This window comes from Pyrgilauda ruficollis, unplaced genomic scaffold (genome assembly GCF_017590135.1).
Source record: "Pyrgilauda ruficollis isolate IOZ18807 unplaced genomic scaffold, ASM1759013v1 scaffold304, whole genome shotgun sequence".
Classification (NCBI taxonomy): domain Eukaryota; kingdom Metazoa; phylum Chordata; class Aves; order Passeriformes; family Passeridae; genus Pyrgilauda; species Pyrgilauda ruficollis.
The window spans coordinates 122,462-143,385 of record NW_024524423.1 but is presented as its reverse complement, the minus strand read 5'-3'; the positions used below and the strand labels follow the sequence as shown (position 1 = coordinate 143,385).

Genomic DNA, 20,924 nt, shown 5'->3' with positions numbered 1-20,924 from the left:
GAGGGGGCGGTGTCCTGGGGGGACCGGGACACCCCCGTGGGGACTGTGACACCTCCATGGGGACTGTGACACCTTCGTGGGAGCTGTGACCCCCGCCCAGGACCGTGCCCACCCCGCAGCCTGTGCCCACCCGGTGCCACCACCATCCCTCCCTCACCTGGCACTGTCCCCACGGTGCCACCTGCAGCAGTTCCGGGTCCCCCGCGGGCTCGGCAGGTTCACCGCCACCCCCGCGTCCCCCCCCGGGGCCGTCTGGGCTTGGGGCCCCCCCAAAAGCCGCGGGGAGGACCGGGCCAGCTCCGCCTGTGCCCGTCTGAGGCCCGCGGGCACCCCCGGGGTGTCCCCTGGGGACGGGGCGGCCCAGACGGCGCAGCCCCCCGGCACAGCCCCCCCGGCACCCCGAGTGTGTGACCGGCCCCCCCGCGTGGGGCGGCGCGCAGGGACGTGCTCGGGGACAGGGATGAGCTCGGAGCCCGGTGTGACCCCCCGGACACCCCCTGTGACCCCCCTTTGACACCCCCTGTGACCCCCCCGGACACCCCCTGTGACCCCCCGGGACACCCCCTGTGGCACGGGGACAGGGACGGTGACACGGGCGCGCTCCCCTCACCCATTTCTCCCATGGCCCCGGTGGCAATCGCCGCCTTCCCGGAGCCGGGGGGGTTGGGAGTGTCCCACCCGGGGCTGGCAGGGGGTCGGGGTGTCCCTCTGTCCCCCCAGCGTCCCCCCGGGGTCTGGGGGACATCGCTGTCCCTCTGCTCCTCAGCCCTCGTGCGACTGGCGGGGACCCGGAGGTGGCCGTGTCCTCCTCCGTCCCTCTGTCCCCTCATCCGCACCTCCCCTGGGGACAGCGCTGACCCCCCTGTCCCCCCTCTGTCCCCCCCCGCTGCCTGATCACTCGGAGGGATTGGCGGCATTTGCCTCTTGCCGTATAATTTATGCAAATGAGCTCTGTAATTAGCAGTAATTTCAAGGCACGGCTCGGGGTTTCAGACACTCGCTGGCGGGAGGAGATCCCCCCCGGGATGCGCCGCGATTCCTCCCCTGGGTGGTCCCAGCTCTGCCTGGGGGGGCTCCAGGAGCCCCCAGACCCCAAATCCCGGTGCCCCCAGTCCCGTTCCACAGCCTCCTCCTGCCCATCCCAGCAGGATCCCAGCCCGGGATCTGAGTTTTGGGGTGGGTCCCGAGGGTCCCAGGGGGGTTTTAACCCAAATCCCGGTGCCCCCAGTCCCGTTCCACAGCCTCCTCCTGCCCATCCCAGCAGGATCCCAGCCAGGCTCTGTTTTGGGGTGGGTCCAGAGGGTCCCAGGGGGGTTTTGGGGTGCGGTGGTCGTGGCCCTCCCAGATCCCCGTCCCTGTCCCCACGTGTCCCCACGTCCTCCCACCCTGCAGCCCCTTCCTGGAGCGGGGATGGCCGCGGTGGGAGAGCCTGGGATCGTCCTGCACTGGGAGCACTGGGGGCGCTGGGAATACTGGGAGCACTGGGGACACTGGGAGCACTGGGGGCACTGGGAGCACTGGGAGCGCTGGGAATACTGGGAGCACTGGGGACACTGGGAATACTGGGAGCACTGGGAGCTCTGGGAGCTCTGGGAGCAGCCCCTGGAGCCAAGGGACAAAGGGACAGGGACAGGCCATGTGCGCAGGGTGGCTGAGGGACAGCTGGGGACCAGGAGACACGGCCCCTGTTCCCTGTGGTGGCACGGCAGGGACGGGGACTGGGATGGGAATGGGGACTGGAATTGGGGATTGGGATGGGGACGGGGTTTGGGATTGGGATGGGAATTGGGATGGGGATGGCTGGAGCTGCCCCACAGAGCTGTTGGTGGCCACAACCCGACCCCAGGGCCAGCCAGGGAGCCCAAAGCCACCACCCCAACCCCAACAGCGCTCGGGGGTCCCCAGGCTGGAGCAGCCACGGGAACAGCCCTGGGTCCCCCCGGGCAGGCAGAGGAGAGGGAAAACAGTGAGACCCTGGGGTTGGGCTGTGCCCCAATCCCCCCAGCTGTACCCCAGTCCCCCCAGATGTGCCCTACAGAGCCCCACGAGTGTGTTCACCCCCATTTCTGCACAACCAGAAACCCATCAGCTGCTTGTCCTGCCCCTTCCCATCCCGGGACCCCCACGGCAGGATCCCCCTCCCCATCCCAGGGTCCCCATTGAAGGATCCCCCTCCCCATGGCAGGAACCCCATCCCACTGTTCCCATCCCACTGTCCCCATCCCAAGTCCCCATCCCGTGTCCCCATCCCAGTTTCCCATCCCAGGTCTCCATCCCAGTTTCCCATCCCAGCTGTCCCCATCCCAGTGTCCCCATCCCGTGTCCCCATCCCAGTTTCCCATCCCAGTGTCCCCATCCCAGGTCTCCATCCCAGTGTCCCCATCCCAGTGTCCCCATCCCGCTGTCCCCACCCGGGCCGCCCCTCCCGGGGCCGTGGGGCCGCGCTCAGCCCACGAGGCAGCCGCGTTTCGGTGGCGGCGGCGGCGGAGCCATCCCTGCTGGGATGATGAAAACCAGGAGAGTTCTCCCCGGGGCCAGGGCGGAGCTCGCTGCGCCCTCCGCCCGGCCGGGCGCTCGGCAGGCTCGCCGGGAGCTGCGGGCTCCCACGCGCCAGCCGCGATCCCGCCGCTGCCAGCCCCGTCCCGGCTCCGCGGGGCCACCTGCGCCTTTTCCCGTGGGATTTGGGGGCCTGGGGACCCCCGCCGTGCCCACCGGGGTCCCCACGGGGCTGCGGTGGCCGCCGGGCGGGCGCGGGGGGTGGAAATGGGGACGCGACGCGCCGGTGATTAAGTGGCTCCACTGGCCGCGGTGTTGTCACCCGGCAGCTGCCGGGTTTGTCCCTCCCGGCAGCCTCGGGGGGACACGGGCACAGGGGGGTTGGACACCCCCGGCCGAGCGGGACGGGCTCAGCCAGCGCCTCCCGGGCGGTTTTGGGTTGCCCCAAATCCATCGGGGTCACGGTGGGTCCTGAGTCCCTCTCTCTGCTGCCAGCTCTGACCCCAAGATTGTCCCCTGTGTCCGCCCCCGTCCCACTGGTGCCACGGCGCAGAACCGAGGGGCAATGGGGGGCACCGAGCCCCCCACGGGGACAGGTGACATCCCCGCGGGCAGGAGCAGGTGGCCACCCGCGTGTGTCACCCCCGGCGCGGGCACACGGAGCGGGGGTCGCCGCGGGGGTGGCAGCAGGAGGGCGGCCACCCCCGTGTGTCACCCCTTGATGCGGGGACAGGTCCGGGGGTCCCCGCGGGGGCGGCAGGAGGAGAGGGCGGCCACCTGTGTGTCACCGACAGGCGAGGGGGGACAGCTGCGGTGCCTGGAGCGGGGGTGGGGACAGAAGGGGCGCCCGGGGGTCCCCAGGACGGGGGGGTGGCAGGAGGAGGCGGCCACGGGCGCGGGAGGGAGGCGGTTGTTGCTTTCTTCTTTAATTACCCCCCTGTTTGCGGTGTCTGCTGCGAACTTCCCGTCCCCTCCCTCCGCTTTCATCCGCCGGATCCTGAGACCGGAGCCGGCTCCTGTCAAGCGGCGGGGCCGCGGCTCTGCCTCCAAGGGTTAAAATCACCGGGCCGGGGGTGGAGCTGGGCGGGGGGGCGGAGGGAAGAGCCGGCCGCCGGGCTGGGACCCGGCCATTCCTGCTCGCCCGGCCCAGTGGGTGCCCGCTCCCTGGGGAGCCGCGCGGGTCCCTCGGGGTCCCCTCGGGAAGCAGCGCCCGCGCCGATGAGGACGGGCCCGCCGCGACCTCGCTGCCGCTAGAGCCGTACGTACCCCCGGCGCTGCGACCCCCGCCGTGCCCCCGGGGATCTTGCTGCCCTGACCGACGGCACGGACGCGGCCGCGGCCGCTCCGGCCCCGGCAAGTGGCTGCTCGCCACCCCGCCGCGTCCGCTGGCCACCGAGCCCGGGGCTCCCTCCCCGCCGCGGGTCCCCTCGCTCCCACTGCAAGCGCGACCCCCTCCCCTCGGGACCGCCACTCTTCCCGTGGCTCTGAGACCCCTCGCGTGGTGCCGAGTCCTGCGGGGGGCTGGACGGGCTGGACCCCCCCCCGCGCCGGGAACGGTGCGGCTCCGTTCCCTCCCAAAAAACCCCCGGGGAGCTCCGCCGCGGCTCGGGGGGGACAATCCCGAACCCACCGCAGCCCCCGACCCCGCAGCGTCCCCCGGGCATCCCCCGGGACTCGCGGCATCGCCCCCAAAGCCGCGGCATCCTCCGAGCCCGGCCCCGCCGCGCCCCCGTCCCCCCCGTCGGGGCTGCCGGTGCTGGGGGCAGCGGCGCCCGCCCGGCCCCGCCGCGGGGCGAGGCACCGGCGGAGCTGGGAGACGGGGCCGGGCCGCCTCTGCCCAGCCCGGGCCGTGACTCACGGGACGCTTCAGCCGCCGCTGCCTCAGTTTCCCTGCGGTGAAATGGCCAACGCGTCGCTGAGCCCCGCCAGGGAGGGAGGGAGGACGCTGGGGGCCCCTGGGGATTTTTGTCATCATTCCCGGATGGAAAAATGTCCTGGGAGGCTCCGTGCCCGGCTGGGGCAGGCCCGTGCAGGGGGGTTCTCCCAGCGCTCCCCCCAGCCCGGTCGTGGCGCTTCTCCCCGGTTTGGGGCTGGGCTGGGGGATGGTGCCGCTGCTCACGGGGGGGCCGCACTGGGGGTCGGTGAGACCCCCGGGCCGGCGGGGATCGTTGGGATTGGGGTGTTCCAGCAGAGCCCCGTGCTGGATCCCATGGGGTGGGAGCGACCCCGGAGCGCCCGGAGGGTCCCTCCCCTCCCGAGGGGGCTCGGGGGGCTGGGGATGTCCCTCAGTCCCCAAATCTGGGGGTCCCGTCCGTGGCAGCACCCCGAGGGCCCGTGCCGGGCTGGCACCGCGGCGCTTTGGGGGTTTGAGCCCAGTTTGGAGCTCGTGGGGAGCAGGGTCGGGGGGCTCAGGACCCCACTGAGCACCACGCGGGTGGCAGCAATGGCGCCCAGCAGTGCAGCCCCCTCCGAGCCCACTCGTGTCCCCAGGAGGCAGGGACAGTCCCCAGGGTCGGGGTGGGCACAGCTGAGCCCCCACGGGGCAGCAGGACCCCAAAATCTGCTCAGCTGCCACCCCGGGGGGCTCATCCTGCCACCAGCTCGAGCCGAGCCCCCACCCCTGTCGGCAGCACAGGTACAGGTGGGTCCCGTTGGGGGGGATTTTGGGACCCTCCCCAAAATCCCACCCCGATCCTTGGGGTCCCCCCGCCTGCCCGGGTGACGCCTGGCAGGGGAAATCAGTGTCCCCAGGCAGCTGCGGGGTCCCCAGCATTGTGGGGACCCGGGAATCACAGCGCTGGCATCGGGGGGCACTGGGGGTCCGTTCGGGGGATCCCCCACCCCAAATCATCCAGCACCCCCCAGGCGTGTCCCTAAGGCTCTGTCCCTGTCCCGCGCGGGCCGGGGGGTGGCGGGGACAAGGGGATGGCGACGAGAGCGGCCCGAGGGAGGGGGTTCGGGGAGGGGGGGTCTCGGCCGCCCCTCAGCGCGGCGCCGCTGGGAAGCCGGGGGGCGGGAGCCGGTGGCGGCAGGTGGATTTCGACACCGGGGTGGGGCCCGTCCCCAGCCCCGTGGGGTTTGCGCGGCTCCCGCTGAGTCACGGCCGCCCTGCTGGAGGCTGCGGCCGCCCGGGGGTCTGGGGGTGCCCCGGGGGTGCCCCGGGCGAAGCCGGCCCGAGCCCGGCTTCAAAGCGCTGCCGGGGGCCCGGCCCGCGGCTCCGCTGCCTCATCCCGCTGCCAGCCAGCCCGGGGGTGCAGCCCCCCAAAAAAAACAGCCGGGGGGCTCCCGGCTGGGCCTGGCCTTGGGGCGGCAAGAGGGGGGGAGGCTTTCCCAGCCCGGCTGGGACGCGGGAGAGCCGGGTTGGCCTCGTGGGTGCCGTGTCCCCCGGGGGTGCCGTGTCCCCCGTGGATGCCGTGTCCCCTCCATGGGTTTGGGGATGCCACCTGCATCCCCTTGGGAACCCGGGCAGTGGTGGGGGCACAGTCGGGGAGGTCGCCAAGCAGATGTTGGAGGTTTCCTCGGATTTTGGAATCAGGCACCGACCCCTCCGGGCTGCAGACGTGGCCCGCGGGCACCAGGGGCTGGCACAGGGTCCGAGGGGGCGGGGACGCCTGTAAGGGGTGCCCCCCCCGCTGGTGCCACCATCCCGGTGTCACGGCCGTGCCGCAGAGCAGCACAGCCGCCTCGGAGGGGGCTCAGCGACCCCCAAACCGCGGCTGCCGGGCGCTGCAGACGCCGCCGGTGCCGGTGCGCGCAGGGACGGGGGGAGCGGAGCCGCGCCCCCCCCTCCTCTCAGAGCTCTTCTCCCCCTCCCCGCCCCGCTTGGCCCCGCAGGTCTGTGCGCGCCGCCGCCCCGCAATGCTGACGGCGGTCTGCGGCTCCCTGGGATCGCAGCCCTCGGACGCGCCCCGCGCCTCCCCGACCCACCTGGACCTGCAGCCGCTCCAGCCCTTCCAGCCGCACGGCCCCGCCGCTCCCGGGGCCCCCGACTTCGCCTCGCCGCTGCCCCCGCCCGAGCTACCGCTCCCGGGGCCCGACGACGCCGCGTTCGCCGCCGCCGCCGCCGGCGCCTACGAGCCCCATGGCCCCCCGAGGTTAGAGCTGCCCCCCGACGGCCCCGCCGCCCCCGGAGCCTACGCCAAGCTGCTGCCGGCCGCCCCGGACATGGCGCATCCCTACGAGCCCTGGTTCCGGCCCCCGCACCCCGGAGCCCCCGGCGAGGAGGGCGGAGGCGTCAACTGGTGGGACCTCCACGCCGGAGCCAGCTGGATGGAGCTGCCCCCCGGGCAGGGCGGGGGGCTGCAGGTGCCCGCGCACCCCGGGCTGCCCGCGGGGCTGGGCGGGTACGGCGGGGGCGAGCACCAGCTCTGCGCGCCCCCCGCCCACCTGCTGCCCCCGCCCGCGCAGCATCTCCTGGCGGCCGAGGGGGTGAAGGCGCTGGAGGGGCCCCCGGAGCCGCGGGGGCCGGAGGGCGAGGGCGGGGGGCGGCCCAAGGGGGCCCGGCGGGCCGTGCCCAGGGGCGGGGGGCAGGCGGCGTGCCGCTGCCCCAACTGCCAGGAGGCCGAGAGGGGGGGTCCGTGCCCCGAGGGGGCGAAGCGCAAGCACCTGCACAACTGCCACATTCCCGGCTGCGGGAAGGCGTACGCCAAGACCTCGCACCTGAAAGCCCACCTGCGCTGGCACAGCGGCGACCGGCCCTTCGTGTGCAACTGGCTCTTCTGCGGCAAGCGCTTCACCCGCTCCGACGAGCTGCAGCGGCACCTCCAGACCCACACGGGCGCCAAGAAATTCTCCTGCCCCGTCTGCGGCCGCGTCTTCATGCGCAGCGACCACCTGGGCAAGCACATGAAGACGCACGACGGGGGCAAGGACGGGCCCGAGCCCGAGGGCAAAGGCGCCGGGGACCCGTCGGCCGCCAAGGGAGGCAAGAGGGAGCCCGAGGGGGGCACGGCCGCCCCCACAAACTGAGCCGCTGAGCCCCGGGGGGGGCACGGATGGCCGGGGGGACCCTTCGGGGCCGGTCTCCGGAGGGATTGGGGCCGGGGGGTGGGCGCAGGGCTGGCACCTTGTGCTGGGAGCGGCGGCGAGGCCGGGCGCGGGGCGGGGGGCTCGGCCCCGGTTTTTTCGGGAGGCTGCTGGCAGGCGGCGGGGCTGTTTGGGAGGAACATCAATGGGAGCCGAAGGAGCAGGAGCTGCCCGGGCACGTCCAGCCCAAAGGGGAGGAAGGAGAAGGAGAAAGGGAGAGAGGAGAGGAGAAACCCGCGAGCCTCGGCTCGGGGAGGGCGGCCGCAGCCCCCCGGCGCCCTCCCCACGGTCCCCTCCGAACTGTGGCACCCCGGGCTCAGCCCCCACCCGTGCCAGCCCCGTTCTCCCGTCACCCACGAGGCGTTGGCACAGCCACCCACGGGCGACACGCGGGGGGTCGGGGGCTGGCGACATCCCCCCGCCCCAGCTGTGGACGCTGAGCTGGCGGGGGTCCCCCCGCCTCGGAGCCCCGCTTTGGCTGTGGGGCTCGTGGGTGTAAAACCCATTTTTGGCCTGAATCGTGGCTAAAACGGAGAGAAAGGGAAGAAAAAAAAAAGAAATCCTGCGCGACAGTGAGCCGTGGGGAGCTCGGGGGGCTGCGGGGGCCGCGGCGCGGTTGCCCAAGCGCACACCTGCAGCTTTCCCACGCCCACCGCCGCGGCCCCGGGCGGGAAGCACCGGGGCGGCCGCGGGCCCGGGAGAGCCGGGACGGCCGCATTCCTCCGGCCTGGCACGGCCGCGCTGCCCGCCCGCCGCCCCGAGACCCCCGCCCCTCCCCGCGGGGCATCCCCCCGTCCCGGGACGGCCGCCCGTGCCCCCTTGGCCCGGCTGGGGGCCGCAGCCGTCCCCCGGTCCCCTCCGGGACCCCGTGTCCCCTCCGTGCATGCTGCCTGTCCCCCCGTGGCCCCGTAGCCGTCCCTCCCCGGGATCCCGTCATTCCAGGGAATTCTGCCTGGCCCCCTGCATGCTGCCCGTCCCCCCGGGGACCCCAGAGCTGTCCCTTCCCGGGTCCCTGCGCTCCCGGGACACCCCGGGCCTTCCCCCAGCAGGGACCCCGTAGTTTTCCTCCCCCTGTCCCCGGGGCACCCCGTGTCTGTCCCACGCCCCTGGCCGGGGGTCCGTGAGTCTCGGTTTTTGGATCTTTTGGGGTCTTACACCCCGATTTTGGCAGAACCCCTCGGACGCAGAAGGAGAGGCTAGAGCCGGGACCTGGGGAGGGGGGGTTTGGGGGGGGGTTCACTGGCTGCTTGAGGCACCCGGGGGTCCCCCCGGCGCTGCCCCCCAGCCAACACCAGTTCAAACCAGTTGGGAATCTGGGGAGGGGGGGAGATCTGGGGGGCGCTGAGCCCCCGGTCTGGCCCCTCCTGGGGGGCTGCGCCGGGGGCTGCCCGGGCTGGGAGCACCCCGAGGTTGGGGGGAAGGGGTAGAGGTGAAGTCGAGTGGGGTCCGTGCCCAGAGGGCGCCCCGAGGCCTTCGGTTTTGAGTGTTTTATTGTTATTATTAATTATTAATTATTATTATTAATTATTATTAATTATTATTATTTTATTAAGGTGAAGCCAGGCTTTGCCGCTCGGGCAGAGTGGATGTCCCAGGCCGTGGGCTGTGCGGATGGGGAGGGCTCGGACCCCTCCGAGGGTCCCATCCCTGTCCCCGCCGCTGTCCCTGCCCCCAGGGATGCTGAGGGGCTGGCAGCAGCCCCCCCGCGCCGTGGGGCAGGGGCGAGCCGTGGGGCTGGGACCCCCCAGCACGAGGTGAAGTCTCGCTGGGGGGGTCTGCGAGGACGTGTCCCCAGCCCCAGCACGGCCACCGCTGTCCCCCCGCAGGACTCGGGTGACCTGGGCTGTCCGCAGCTCTCGAAGGACGTCCCCGACTCCGGAATTTGCCTTTTCCAGCACAAAATTCCCCCTCGGTTTCCCTCGGTGGGACCCCAGGGGGGCTCAGGACCCTCCCCGGTGTCCCACAGCGTGGCACCAACGGGACTTCAGCGGCCGAGCCCGGCTCCAGCCGCACCTGGGGGGGCTCCGGCCTTTTGGGGACCCCTTGCTGCAGCCGCCGATTGGGGGGGGGCTGCACCAGGGTGGGCTGGGGAGGTCCCACGGCCACGCCGGGGCTCGGGGCTCAGCCTCAGCGAGCTGTCCCCGCCTGGGGGGCTGCGAGGGGGGGCCCAGGTGCGCTCAGCCCCCCCAGGCGCGCTCAGCCCCCGCAGCCCCGCGGCTCTGCCTGCCGCGATGGGGCAATGAAGGCTGTAAAACCGGGTGGGGAGGGACGGCGGCCGGGAAACCAGTCCAGCCTGCTGCGGCGTGGGGATCCCGGCCCTCGCCCCGAACCGCGTCCCCCACCCACCCCCGGGCCGCCTCCCGGGGCAGGGAGGGACCGGCCCGGCCGGGGCCCCGGGCTGGGGGCGGCTGCGGGGAGGAAGGAGTGGGGCGGCCCCGGGGGTGCCCCCCGCCCGGCGAGGGGAGCGTTTGTGCTGTGAAGAGGCTGCGGGGCTCTGGGGTTTGGGTTTTGTACTGGAATAAACGCCGCGTGTTTTCCACGCTCCGGCTCTCCGGCTCCATCCCTGCCCAAGGACGCGGGGGTCCGGCGCCCTGACCCCAAATTTTCACTGTCAAATGATTCAGGGGTTCGGCAACTCGACCCCAAATCAACCTTGTCGCAGGATTCAGGCATCCCGACCCCAAATCTGTCCTGCCAAGGGGCTCAGGGGTCCGGAATCCCAACCCCAAATCAACCCTGCCCAAGAGACTCAGGGGTCCGGAATCCCGACCCCAAACCATCCCCACCGAGGGGCTCAAGGGTCAGGAATCCTGACCCCAAATTATCCCCACCAAGGGACCCAGGGTCCAGCACCCCGACCCCAAATCAGCCCTGCCCAAGAGACTCAGGATCCGGCATCCCGACCCCAAATAATTTATTTCAAGGGGCTCAGGGGTCTCACATCTTGACCCCAAATCATTCATTCCAAGGGACCCGGGGGTCTGGGATCCCGACCCCAAACCAGCCCCACCGAGGGGCTCAGAGTCTCCCCCAGCCTGCCCTCGGCTCTCCAAGGCTTCCCAGGACAGGGACCCCGGGGGCTGCTGGGTGTGGGGGTGACAGGGGCTGGGACGGCTGAGCCCCCCACGAGGGTCCCGCATACCGCGGGCCGGGCGCGGTGCTGCCCACGCCGGGGCTGCCCGCGGGGGCGCGGGGTGCCCGTGGGGGTGATGCCCACCCGGAGCTCCGACCCACGGGAACCCCCAGCACACACCCGGGTCCGCCGTCCCTGTCCCACGGGAGGAAATTTGGGACCCCCGTGCCCAGGTTCCTTTGGGAACCTTCCCCCCGACCCACGCGGGTGCCGGTCCCGGTGCCGGTGCCGGTCCCCGCCGCTGCCGCCGTGCGGCCTCCGGCCACCGGGCGCCGCCGTCGCACGGCCGGGGCTGGACAGGGCGGGCCGGGGCTGGACAGGGCGGGCCGGGGCGGGCCCGGCAGCGGCGGAGGGGCGGAAGCAGCGGCAGGTGCGTGGGGACGGGAGGCCCCCGCGGGGTCCCGGTTACCGGCGCTGTCAGGGGGGGTCCCGTCCGCGGTCGGTGCTGGGGGGTCCCGGTTACCGGGGCTGCGGGGGGGGTGGCTCCGGTCCGTGCGGACCTGCGGGGTCCCGGGCGGGGGTACCCCCCGAGTCACCCCGCCATGGGGTCCCTGATGTCCCCCAAGTTTCAGGAACCGCGTCAGCCAACAGCCCCTCCATGCCCAGCCCCAGAGCGACCCTGGGACACATCCAGGGCAGGGACAGGGGGCTGACATCGCCCTGACCCGGTTTAGGATGGCGGGGCACGGTCCTGTGCCCTCGTCCTGCGACTGCTTCGTGGCCATGCCGCCGCACACGGCGTCCCCCGCTGTCATCTTCGGCAAGAACGCCGATCGTCCCCGAGACGAGGTGCAGGAGATCGTCTATGTCCCCGCTGCCACCCACCGGCCTGGGGACAAAGTCCAGGTGAGACCGTGCAGGGCCAAAGGAGCTGTAGGGACATCAGGTGCCAGCTCAGCCGTGTGTGTCCTCCCACTGCAGGGCCAGGGTGGCTGCAGGGACAGAGCACTCACTGCGCCAGGTGTCACCCCGTGTGCCAGGGTGGCTGCAGGGACAGAGCACTCACTGCGCCAGGTGTCACCCCGTGTGCCAGGGTGGCTGCAGGGACAGAGCACTCACTGTGCCAGGTGTCACCCCGTGTCACGCCGTGTCCCCGCAGTGCACGTACCTGGAGATCGAGCAGGCGGAGCGCACGCACGCCGTGGTGCTGAGCCGCCCTGCCTGGCTCTGGGGGGCCGAGATGGGCGCCAACGACTGCGGGGTCTGCGTGGGCAACGAGGGCGTGTGGACCCGCGAGCCCCTGGGCGAGGCCGAGGCACTGCTGGGCATGGACCTGGTGAGGTGAGGAGGGTGAGGACAGTGAGGACGGTGATGATGGTGAGGATGGTGAGGATGCTGAGGACAGCCCCCTGTCCCCGTGCACACGCTGTCCCAGCCCCCAGAGAGGACGGTGATGATGGTGGGGACAGCCCCCTGTCCCCATGCACATGCTGTCCCAGCCCCCGGTGAGGATGGTGATGATGGTGAGGATGGTGATGATGGTGGGGACAGCCCCCTGTCCCCATGCACACGCTGTCCCAGCCCCCGGTGAGGATGGTGATGGTGGTGAGGATGGTGATGGTGGTGAGGATGGTGATGATGGTGGGGACAGCCCCCTGTCCCCATGCACATGCTGTCCCAGCCCCCGGTGAGGATGGTGATGATGGTGAGGATGGTGATGATGGTGGGGACAGCCCCGTGTCCCCGTGCCCGCGCTGTCCCAGCCCCCGGAGACGATGGTGATGGTGGGGCGGATGGTGATGATGGTGGGGACAGCCCCCTGTCCCCGTGCTGTCCCAGCCCCCGGGCTGTCTGACGGGCACTGCTGGCACAGGCTGGGTTTGGAGCGGGGCGGCTCGGCCCGGGAGGCCCTGGAGGTGATGACGGCGCTGCTGGAGCGCTACGGCCAAGGCGGGAGCTGCAAGGAGGAGCCGGTGCCCTTCGTGTACCACAACACCTTCCTGCTGGCCGACCGCGCCGAGGCCTGGCTGCTGGAGACGGCCGGGCGCTACTGGGCGGCGCAGCGCATCCGCGGTGAGCGGGCACCGGGGGGACGGGGGGCACGGGGCGTCCCGGAGCGCCCCGAGTGACCCCCGGGCCCCGCTGGCGCAGAGGGCAGCCGCAACATCTCCAACCAGCTGAGCATCGGCAGCGAGATCACGGCCGAGCACGCGGGGCTGCGGGAGCGTGCGCGCAGCCAGGGATGGTGGAGCGGCCGCGGAGAGTTCAGCTTCGCACGCGCCTTCTCCCTGGAGAAGGAGCCCCCGCGCATGGAGGCGGCCAGGGCACGGCTCCATGCCGGCAGGGAGCTGCTGCAGCAGCACGCAGGTGGGGACACGGTGGGGACACGGTGGGGACAGGACAAGGGATGGGGATGGGGATGGGGATAGCAGGTGGGGACACGGTGGGGACACAGTGGGGACACGGTGGGGACACGGTGGGGACAGGACAAGGGACGGGGATGGGGATGGGGATAGGACTGGGACAGGGACAGGGACGGGACTGGGACGGGGATGGGGATAGGACTGGGAGAGGGACAGGGACAGGGACAGGACTGGGATGGGGATGGGGATAAGACTGGGACAGGGATAGGAATATGATAGAGACAGGAAGGGGGATAGGACAGGTACAGAGATGGGGACAAGAATAGAACAGGGACAGGGATGGGGATACTCATCCATGGCTACCCAAGGGCTGCTTCCACACTGGCAAGGAGCTCTTGTGGCAGCACTCAGGTGGGGACAGGGATGGGGACAGGGACAGGGACAGGGATGGCCACCCATGGCTCGCCAAGGGCTGCTTCTGTGCTGGCACATCCCCTGGGGACAGGGCCTGGCACGGGGACGGCCGCCCACGCCTCGCCCCAGTGCGTCCCCACTGCCCACGGCCGAGCTGGCAGCGCTGAGGTGGCCCTGCCCGTCCCTCCAGGTCACATCACGGCGGAGACGCTGATGTCCATCCTGCGGGACAAGGAGAGCGGCATCTGCGTGGACGCCGAGGGGTTCCGCACGGCGGGCAGCATGGTGTCCGTGCTGCCCCGCGACCCCGCCCTGCCCTGCGTGCACTTCTTCACCGCCACCCCCGACCCCTCCAGGTGAGGCCGAGCCGGGCACGGCGACGTGGCGCTCCCAGCAGCTCCGCTCTCTCACCCCAGCCTCTCCTCCAGGTCTGTCTTCAAGCCCTTCGTGTTCGTGGCCGGCATCAAGCCGGCGCCGCAGGTGAGATCCCCGACCTTCCTGCAGGATCCCGCCAAGCAGATCCCGAGGTTCCAGAGCTCCGTGGATCGGCGGCACGAGCTGTACCGCCGGCATCAGGCGGCGCTGGAGCTCATGGAGCGGGACCCGGTACCGCAGACCCCGCAGAGCCCGCAGAGCCTGCAGAGCCCACAGACCCCACAGAGCCTGCAGACCCCACAGAGCCCGCAGAGCCTGCAGAGCCTGCAGAGCCCTCAGACCCTGCAGATCCCTCAGAACCTGCAAAGCCCGCAGAACCCTCAGACCCCACAGAGCCCTCAGACCCCACAGAGCCCTCAGACCCTGCAGAGCCCACAGACCCCAGAGACCCCGCAGACCCTTCCCCACCCTGCAATGGGATCAAGCCCTGAGCTCTCAGATCCCACCCAGGCTCCCTGCGCTCCCTGACCCAGCCTATCCCGGCAGGAGCGGGGCCAGCGGCTCCTGGGGACGCTGCAGGAGCTGGAGAAGCAGGGCCTGCAGGGCATGCGGGAGCTGCAGGAGGGCACCGTGAGCCCCTGCCCCGAGGAGCTGGCCGACCTCTTCTTCGACTGCGTGGAGGCCGAGATGAAGTTTTACACCTAAACCCCGCACAGGTGGGTGGGCTCGGCTTCCCCCACGGCGTTTTTCACGGACAGGGAATCACAGAACGTTCCCAGAGTCTGACCCTGACTCTTCCTGATCCCTCCGGGGGTCCCAGCCCCCAGTTCAGCCTGCAGCACTGGGAGGTGGCCTCAGGCTGGAATGAGGCGCAAGGGGAAGGACAGGGATGTGGGGTGGGATTGGGGGTCCTGCCCACCGCCCCGTGTGTGCTTTCCCCCGTTTCCAGCCCCTCAGGGAGGCATCCACATGGACTGGGGTGGGAAGAAAGTCTTTATTCCCGGCTGCTGCTGCAGGATATTTGGGATAACTGCCCATTTCCTGCTCCTTTGGCACGAGTCTCCTTCTCCAGAGCCTCGCCTGGGGGCTGGATGGCGCCAGGAGCTGGCTGGGACCCGCCGGACGCCGGCAGAGGTGACAGCTGTGCCCCTGGCTCCCCCTGGGGACACGGCCGGGCTGTGCTGTCCCACCCCGCGCCCAGCAGCAGAGCCCGGCGCTCCCGCAGCTCCTCCAGCCGCGCCCGGTGCTCCTCGCGGCTCACGGAGCGCCTCCACCGCGCCCGCCCCGCCAGCTCCCGCTGCACGCCCGCGAGGAAACCTGCAGGGACCGGGACCAGGACCGGGACCGGGACAGGGACAGGGACAGGGACAGCAGCTCCAGATGTGGCACTGCCAGCCCCGAGAGCCAGAGGGCCGCGTGTCCCCTCAGACCCCACAGAGCCCTCAGACCCCACAGAGCCCTCAGACCCTGCAGAGCCCACAGACCCCAGAGACCCCGCAGACCCTTCCCCACCCTGCAATGGGATCAAGCCCTGAGCTCTCAGATCCCACCCAGGCTCCCTGCGCTCCCTGACCCAGCCTATCCCGGCAGGAGCGGGGCCAGCGGCTCCTGGGGACGCTGCAGGAGCTGGAGAAGCAGGGCCTGCAGGGCATGCGGGAGCTGCAGGAGGGCACCGTGAGCCCCTGCCCCGAGGAGCTGGCCGACCTCTTCTTCGACTGCGTGGAGGCCGAGATGAAGTTTTACACCTAAACCCCGCACAGGTGGGTGGGCTCGGCTTCCCCCACGGCGTTTTTCACGGACAGGGAATCACAGAACGTTCCCAGAGTCTGACCCTGACTCTTCCTGATCCCTCCGGGGGTCCCAGCCCCCAGTTCAGCCTGCAGCACTGGGAGGTGGCCTCAGGCTGGAATGAGGTGCAAGGGGAAGGACAGGGATGTGGGGTGGGATTGGGGGTCCTGCCCACCGCCCCGTGTGTGCTTTCCCCCGTTTCCAGCCCCTCAGGGAGGCATCCACATGGACTGGGGTGGGAAGAAAGTCTTTATTCCCGGCTGCTGCTGCAGGATATTTGGGATAACTGCCCATTTCCTGCTCCTTTGGCACGAGTCTCCTTCTCCAGAGCCTCGCCTGGGGGCTGGATGGCGCCAGGAGCTGGCTGGGACCCGCCGGACGCCGGCAGAGGTGACAGCTGTGCCCCTGGCTCCCCCTGGGGACACGGCCGGGCTGTGCTGTCCCACCCCGCGCCCAGCAGCAGAGCCCGGCGCTCCCGCAGCTCCTCCAGCCGCGCCCGGTGCTCCTCGCGGCTCACGGAGCGCCTCCACCGCGCCCGCCCCGCCAGCTCCCGCTGCACGCCCGCGAGGAAACCTGCAGGGACCGGGACCAGGACCGGGACAGGGACAGGGACAGGGACAGCAGCTCCAGATGTGGCACTGCCAGCCCCGAGAGCCAGAGGGCCGCGTGTCCTGTCCCCAGCCCGGCACCTCTGTCCACAGTGAAGGGAGCCCTCAGCTCAGGGAGCAGCTCCTCATCCTCCTCCTCCTCCTCCTCCTCCTCCTCCTCGCTGCTGCAGGAGCCGCCTCCCGCCCCTTCCTCGGCCGCGTTTCCATGGGCGGGCTGGGAATCCAGCTGCAGGAGCTGGGGCAGGGCTGCCAGCACCCGATCCCTGTGGGAAACATGAAGGAAAAGCCAAATTTTCTGCAGCTGTGGGATTGGGAGTGGGTGTCCCATCCTCCCTCAGCCCACCAGAGCCTGAGGGCGGAGAAGAGAGATTCAAATCCCTGGGATGTGGAGAGCAGGGATTCACATCCCGGGGTTTGAGCAGGGATTCACATCCCTGGGGCTTGGAGGGCCAGGCTGTGTTTGATATCTCATGGAATGGTTTGGGTAGGAAGGGACCTGAAATCCCACCCAGTTCCAATTCAGGAACACATTCCCCACCCCAGCCTGCCCCAAACTGTCCTGGGACCCTGCCAGGGATTCTCTGGGAATTCCATTCCACCGCCTCCCCACCCTCCCAGCCAGGAATTCCTTCCCAAAATCCCCTCTGGCAATGTGAATCCATTCCCCCTTGGCCAAGCCTCTTTCCCAGCTCTCGGGAAAGGCCACAGCTGGGGGACCCCGAGGCGTGTCCCCGTTTTTGGGGGGCTGCAGGGCCCTCCTGCCCCACCTGTATCCATCCTGCCGCGTGCACGGGTTCCCTGCCAGCTCCAGGATCCGGAGGCTGCGGGGCAGCTCCTCTGCCAGGACACAGGGAAAGCACAGAGGGGCTGAGCTGGGCCAGGACTGCTGCCCCCCAATCCCCCCAGCTCCCCCACGCCTGAGGCAGCTCCCACTCCCGGGGAAACTGAGGCAGGGGGGAGGGAAAGGGAATTGCAGCCATCCCTGGAGCCGTTCTGCTCCCCACCAGGGAAACTGAGGCAGGAGGGAGGGAAAGGGAATTGCAGCCATCCCTGGAGCCCTTCCTGCTTCCCAGCAGGGAAACTGAGGCAGGGGGGTGGGAATTGCAGCCATCCCTGGAGCCATTCCTGTTCCCCAGCAGGGAAACTGAGGCAGGGAGAGCAGGAATGGGAATTGCAGCCATCCCTGGAGCCCTTCCTGCTCCCCACCTGTGGCCAGCACCTGGATCAGGTTGTGGGACAGGTCCAGGACGCTCAGCTGGGGCAGCCCCTGCAGGTTTTCCACCCTCTGGATGCGGTTCCCAGCCAGGCAGAGGAACCTGGAGAGCTCAGGGGGGGTCGGGGGGATGTCACAGCCCCCTGGGGACACCCGGTCCCCTTCCCCAGCCCAGGGACCCTCGGGAGGAGGAGCTGCTGTACCTCAGGTTGGGGAAACACTCCAAATTCTCGATCTTCTCAATTTGGTTCTGGAAAATAAAATAGGAAGAACCCCAGCGTGGTTTTTATTTTGCCTGCTGAGTGAAAATTCCCATTTTGGGAACGCTCTGGGATTGAATCCCTGCTCCAACCAACCCTGGGGGCAACCCAGGAGATTCTGGGGAGGGAATGGGGTGGGGGGACACGGAGAGACCCCAAAATTCAGGGCCCTGAGTGTCCTCGTATGGGTTTGGGAACACTGGAATTCCAGGAGGGTTGGAATGGGGGGGCTCAGAGACCCCCGTGGTGGGTCTGGGGGATCACTGGGACAAAACCCTCTAGGGTGGGGGGCTCAGAGACCCCCGTGGTGGGTCTGGGGGGTCACTGGGACAAAACCCTCTAGGGTGGGGGGCTCAGAGACCCCCGTGGTGGGTCTGGGGGGTCACTGGGACAAAAGCCTCAAGGGTGGGGGAAACTGTTCCCTTCTGGATACTGGGGAGGGAAAACAGGAGCAGGACTGGGGGTCCCTGTGCCCCCCGGAGCAGGATTGGGGTGCCTGTGCCCCCAGGAGCAGGATTGGGGTCCCTGTGCCCCAGGATCAGACCCGGGGGTCCCTGTGCCCCAGGATCAGGACTGGGGTCCCTGTGCCCCAGGATCAGACCCGGGGGTCCCTGTGCCCCCGGACCAGACCCGGGGGTCCCTGTGCCCCAGGATCAGACCCGGGGGTCCCTGTGCCCCCCGGAGCAGGATTGGGGTCCCTGTGCCCCAGGATCAGACCCGGGGGTCCCTGTGCCCCAGGATCAGGACTGGGGTCCCTGTGCCCCCGGACCAGACCCGGGGGTCCCTGTGCCCCCAGGAGCAGACCCGGGGGTCCCTGTGCCCCAGGATCAGACCCGGGGGTCCCTGTGCCCCAGGACCAGACCCGGGGGTCCCTGTGCCCCCGGACCAGACCCGGGGGTCCCTGTGCCCCCCGATCAGGCTGCCCCCAGCTCCGTACCTGCTGCAGGTAGAGGCTGAGGGTGGTCCCCGTTCCCCGGCTCCTGCCGATGCAGCAGATGTTCTCCCGGTCCAGGCGCACGGTGCCGCTGGGGCTGCGGGGACACGGGCAGGGGGTTTTGGGGTGCCCGGAGCCCCCTCCCTCCCTGCGGGGCTCGGGGGATGCTCACCGGCCGCGGGCGAGGAGCAGGCTGTCGCTGAGGGTCACCCCTGGGCACGGCTCCGCAGGGGCTGCGGGAATTGGGGGGGGGTCCGGGGCAGGCCGCAGCCCCTCCTGCCCCAGGAGCCCCCCGGCGTCTCGCTCACCCCCACAAAGGGGCTCAGCCATGGCGGGGTGGGCTGGGGTCCTTGTCCCCTCCTCAGGGGGGATGGCAGCAGCTGGGTCTGGGGGAACAGAGGGGACAAACCTGCGGGTGGGCTGGGGTCAGGGCTGGGACCCCGCGGGGGGCAGAGGGGCTCTGTATCCAGGGGGGTTATGGCACTGGAACCGGGGGTCACCAGGGCCAGGAGCCCAGAGACCCCCGGGATGGGGCTGGGGGTCACCGGGACTAGGCCTCACGGGACGGGGGCTCTCAGAGACCCCCGAGATGCAGCCACGGCAGCTCAGCGGGACCGGGTACCGCGGGTTTGGAGCTGAGAGACCCCCGGAAAGGCCAGGGGGCTCACCGGGAGCGGTTCCCCGGGTGTGGGCTCAGAGTTCCTCACTCTGGGGGGCTCAGCGACCCCCGGGCCCGCGCCCAGGCCGCGCCGCGCCGTTGCTATGGAGACGGGCGCGCCGGAAGTGGCGCTCCTCCACCTTCCCACAGGCCCTTGCGCGGCCGCGGCCAAGATGGCGGCGCTGGGAAGCGGCGGGGCGCGATGGCGGCGGGGTGAGGGAACGGGAACGGGAACGGGAACGGGGCTGGGACAGGGACAGGGACTGGGACGGGACTGGGACTGGGACTGGGACTGGGGCTGGGACGGGACTGGGACTGGGACTGGGACTGGGACGGGACTTGGACTGGGACTGGGACGGGAACGGGGATGGGACAGGGGCCTGGAATGGGGACGAGAACGGGGACGGGATTGGAACAGGAAAGGGAACCGGGCTGGGACAGGAATGGGAATGGGAACGGGAACGGGACAGGAATGGGAACAGGACTGGGACAGGAATGGGAATGGGATTGGAACAGGATTGGGAACGGGAACGGGACTGGGACGGGGACAGGAACGGGACGGGGAATGGGGACGAGAGTGGGAAGGGAATGGGAACGGGACAGGGACAGGAACGGGAACGGGACAGGAATGGGAACAGGACTGGGACAGGAATGGGAACGGGATTGGAACAGGATTGGGAACGGGAACGGGACTGGGACAGGAACGGGACTGGGACGGGGACAGGAACGGGACGGAGGAACGGGAACGGGACTGGGACAGGAACGGGACGGGGAATGGGGACGGGACAGGGACATGGGCCTGAGATGGGAATGGCCCGGGCTGGGACGGGGCTTTGGAGCGGGAGCGGCGCTGACGCTGCCCCGCAGCCTGGCTGCCCGCCCTGCAGCTGCTGCGGCGCGGCTCCAAGGCGGTGACGCGGCACTGGAAGGCCATGCACTTCCAGCGGCAGAAGCTGCTGGCCCTGACCGAGTACCTGCCCCCGCGGCCCGCCCTGCCGCCGCGCTGCCTGCCCCGGCCCGGCCCCCGCGACTCGCAGGTACGGCTCGGCTCGGCTCGGCTCGGCTCGGGGGTCCTGCAGCTGTGGGACAGCCCTGGGGTGGGGTGTGGGGGGGCTGGGAAACAGGGGATACCCCGCGTGTGGCACCTTGAGATCCACGGGGTCACTGAGATCCGTGGGGGCACCCTGAGATCCATGGGGGCACCTCGGGATCCATGGGGGCACCTCGGGATCCGTGGGGGCACCTCGGGATCCATGGGGGCACCTCGAGATCCATGGGGGCACCCTGAGATCCATGGGAACACCTCGGGATCCGTGGGGGCACCTCGGGATCCGTGGGGGCACCTCGGGATCCATGGGGGCACCTCGAGATCCATGGGGGCACCCTGAGATCCATGGGGGCACCTTGGGAATCCATGGGGGTACCTCAAAACCCATGGCATCACCTCACAATCCTCGGGTCCATCTCCCCCCAGCAGTTCCAGCTGCAGGATCACACCAGGGGTCCCACACCGTCCCCCTGTCCCCACATCCTAGATCCCTGTCCCCAGGGCTGTCCCCTGTCCCCACACCCACACTGTGTGTCCCCAGGAGGACGGCCACGTGTGGGTGCTGTGTCCCCAGGGCTGTCCCCTGTCCCCAATCCCCTCACTCCCTGTCCCCAGGAGGACAGCTACGCGCGGGTGCTGTGTCCCCAGCGCTGTCCCCTGTCCCCAGTC

The 20,924-nt window shown here is 70.5% G+C and overlaps 4 protein-coding genes across 4 annotated transcripts in view; 3 read left to right on the top strand and 1 right to left on the bottom strand.

The window, feature by feature from the left end:
- The first annotated feature begins 3,594 nt into the window (after positions 1 to 3,594).
- On the top strand, positions 3,595 to 7,591 carry SP6 (Sp6 transcription factor). Its single transcript, XM_041473861.1, has 2 exons — positions 3,595 to 3,754; positions 6,331 to 7,591. The coding sequence occupies exon 2, from the start codon at positions 6,355 to 6,357 to the stop codon at positions 7,462 to 7,464; it is 1,110 nt and encodes a 369-aa protein (XP_041329795.1). The 5' UTR covers positions 3,595 to 3,754; positions 6,331 to 6,354; the 3' UTR covers positions 7,465 to 7,591.
- Positions 7,592 to 10,980: 3,389 nt separating this feature from the next.
- On the top strand, positions 10,981 to 15,162 carry SCRN2 (secernin 2). Its single transcript, XM_041473860.1, has 9 exons — positions 10,981 to 11,024; positions 11,329 to 11,500; positions 11,754 to 11,935; positions 12,468 to 12,667; positions 12,746 to 12,961; positions 13,562 to 13,727; positions 13,800 to 13,977; positions 14,293 to 14,462; positions 14,819 to 15,162. The coding sequence occupies exons 2-8, from the start codon at positions 11,330 to 11,332 to the stop codon at positions 14,449 to 14,451; spliced, it is 1,272 nt and encodes a 423-aa protein (XP_041329794.1). The 5' UTR covers positions 10,981 to 11,024; position 11,329; the 3' UTR covers positions 14,452 to 14,462; positions 14,819 to 15,162.
- Positions 15,163 to 15,516: 354 nt separating this feature from the next.
- On the bottom strand, positions 15,517 to 18,879 carry LRRC46 (leucine rich repeat containing 46). The gene is given in 8 exon segments (XM_041473873.1): positions 15,517 to 16,107; positions 16,224 to 16,405; positions 16,910 to 16,979; positions 17,349 to 17,458; positions 17,559 to 17,631; positions 17,634 to 17,867; positions 18,507 to 18,646; positions 18,722 to 18,879. Coding segments are annotated over 8 exon segments (1,290 nt in total). The 3' UTR covers positions 15,517 to 15,784.
- Positions 18,880 to 19,326: 447 nt separating this feature from the next.
- Positions 19,327 to 20,924, top strand: part of MRPL10 (mitochondrial ribosomal protein L10) — a 4,628-nt gene continuing 3,030 nt past the window's right edge. The window contains exons 1-3 of the mRNA XM_041473871.1: positions 19,327 to 19,420; positions 20,075 to 20,244; positions 20,797 to 20,810. Coding sequence (XP_041329805.1) covers positions 19,381 to 19,420; positions 20,075 to 20,244; positions 20,797 to 20,810 — 224 coding nt within the window. The 5' untranslated portion in view covers positions 19,327 to 19,380. The remainder of the gene's footprint in view (positions 19,421 to 20,074; positions 20,245 to 20,796; positions 20,811 to 20,924) is intronic.

Bases quoted from the DNA above. Each gene is read 5' to 3' on its own strand.
- SCRN2 (XM_041473860.1), top strand. From the start codon at position 11,330: ATGGCGGGGCACGGTCCTGTGCCCTCGTCCTGCGACTGCTTCGTGGCC. The intron at 11,501-11,753 runs GTGAGACCGTGC...GTGTCCCCGCAG, and splicing joins GGCCTGGGGACAAAGTCCAG to TGCACGTACCTGGAGATCGA. The intron at 13,978-14,292 runs GTACCGCAGACC...CTATCCCGGCAG, and splicing joins AGCTCATGGAGCGGGACCCG to GAGCGGGGCCAGCGGCTCCT.
- SP6 (XM_041473861.1), top strand. From the start codon at position 6,355: ATGCTGACGGCGGTCTGCGGCTCCCTGGGATCGCAGCCCTCGGACGCG.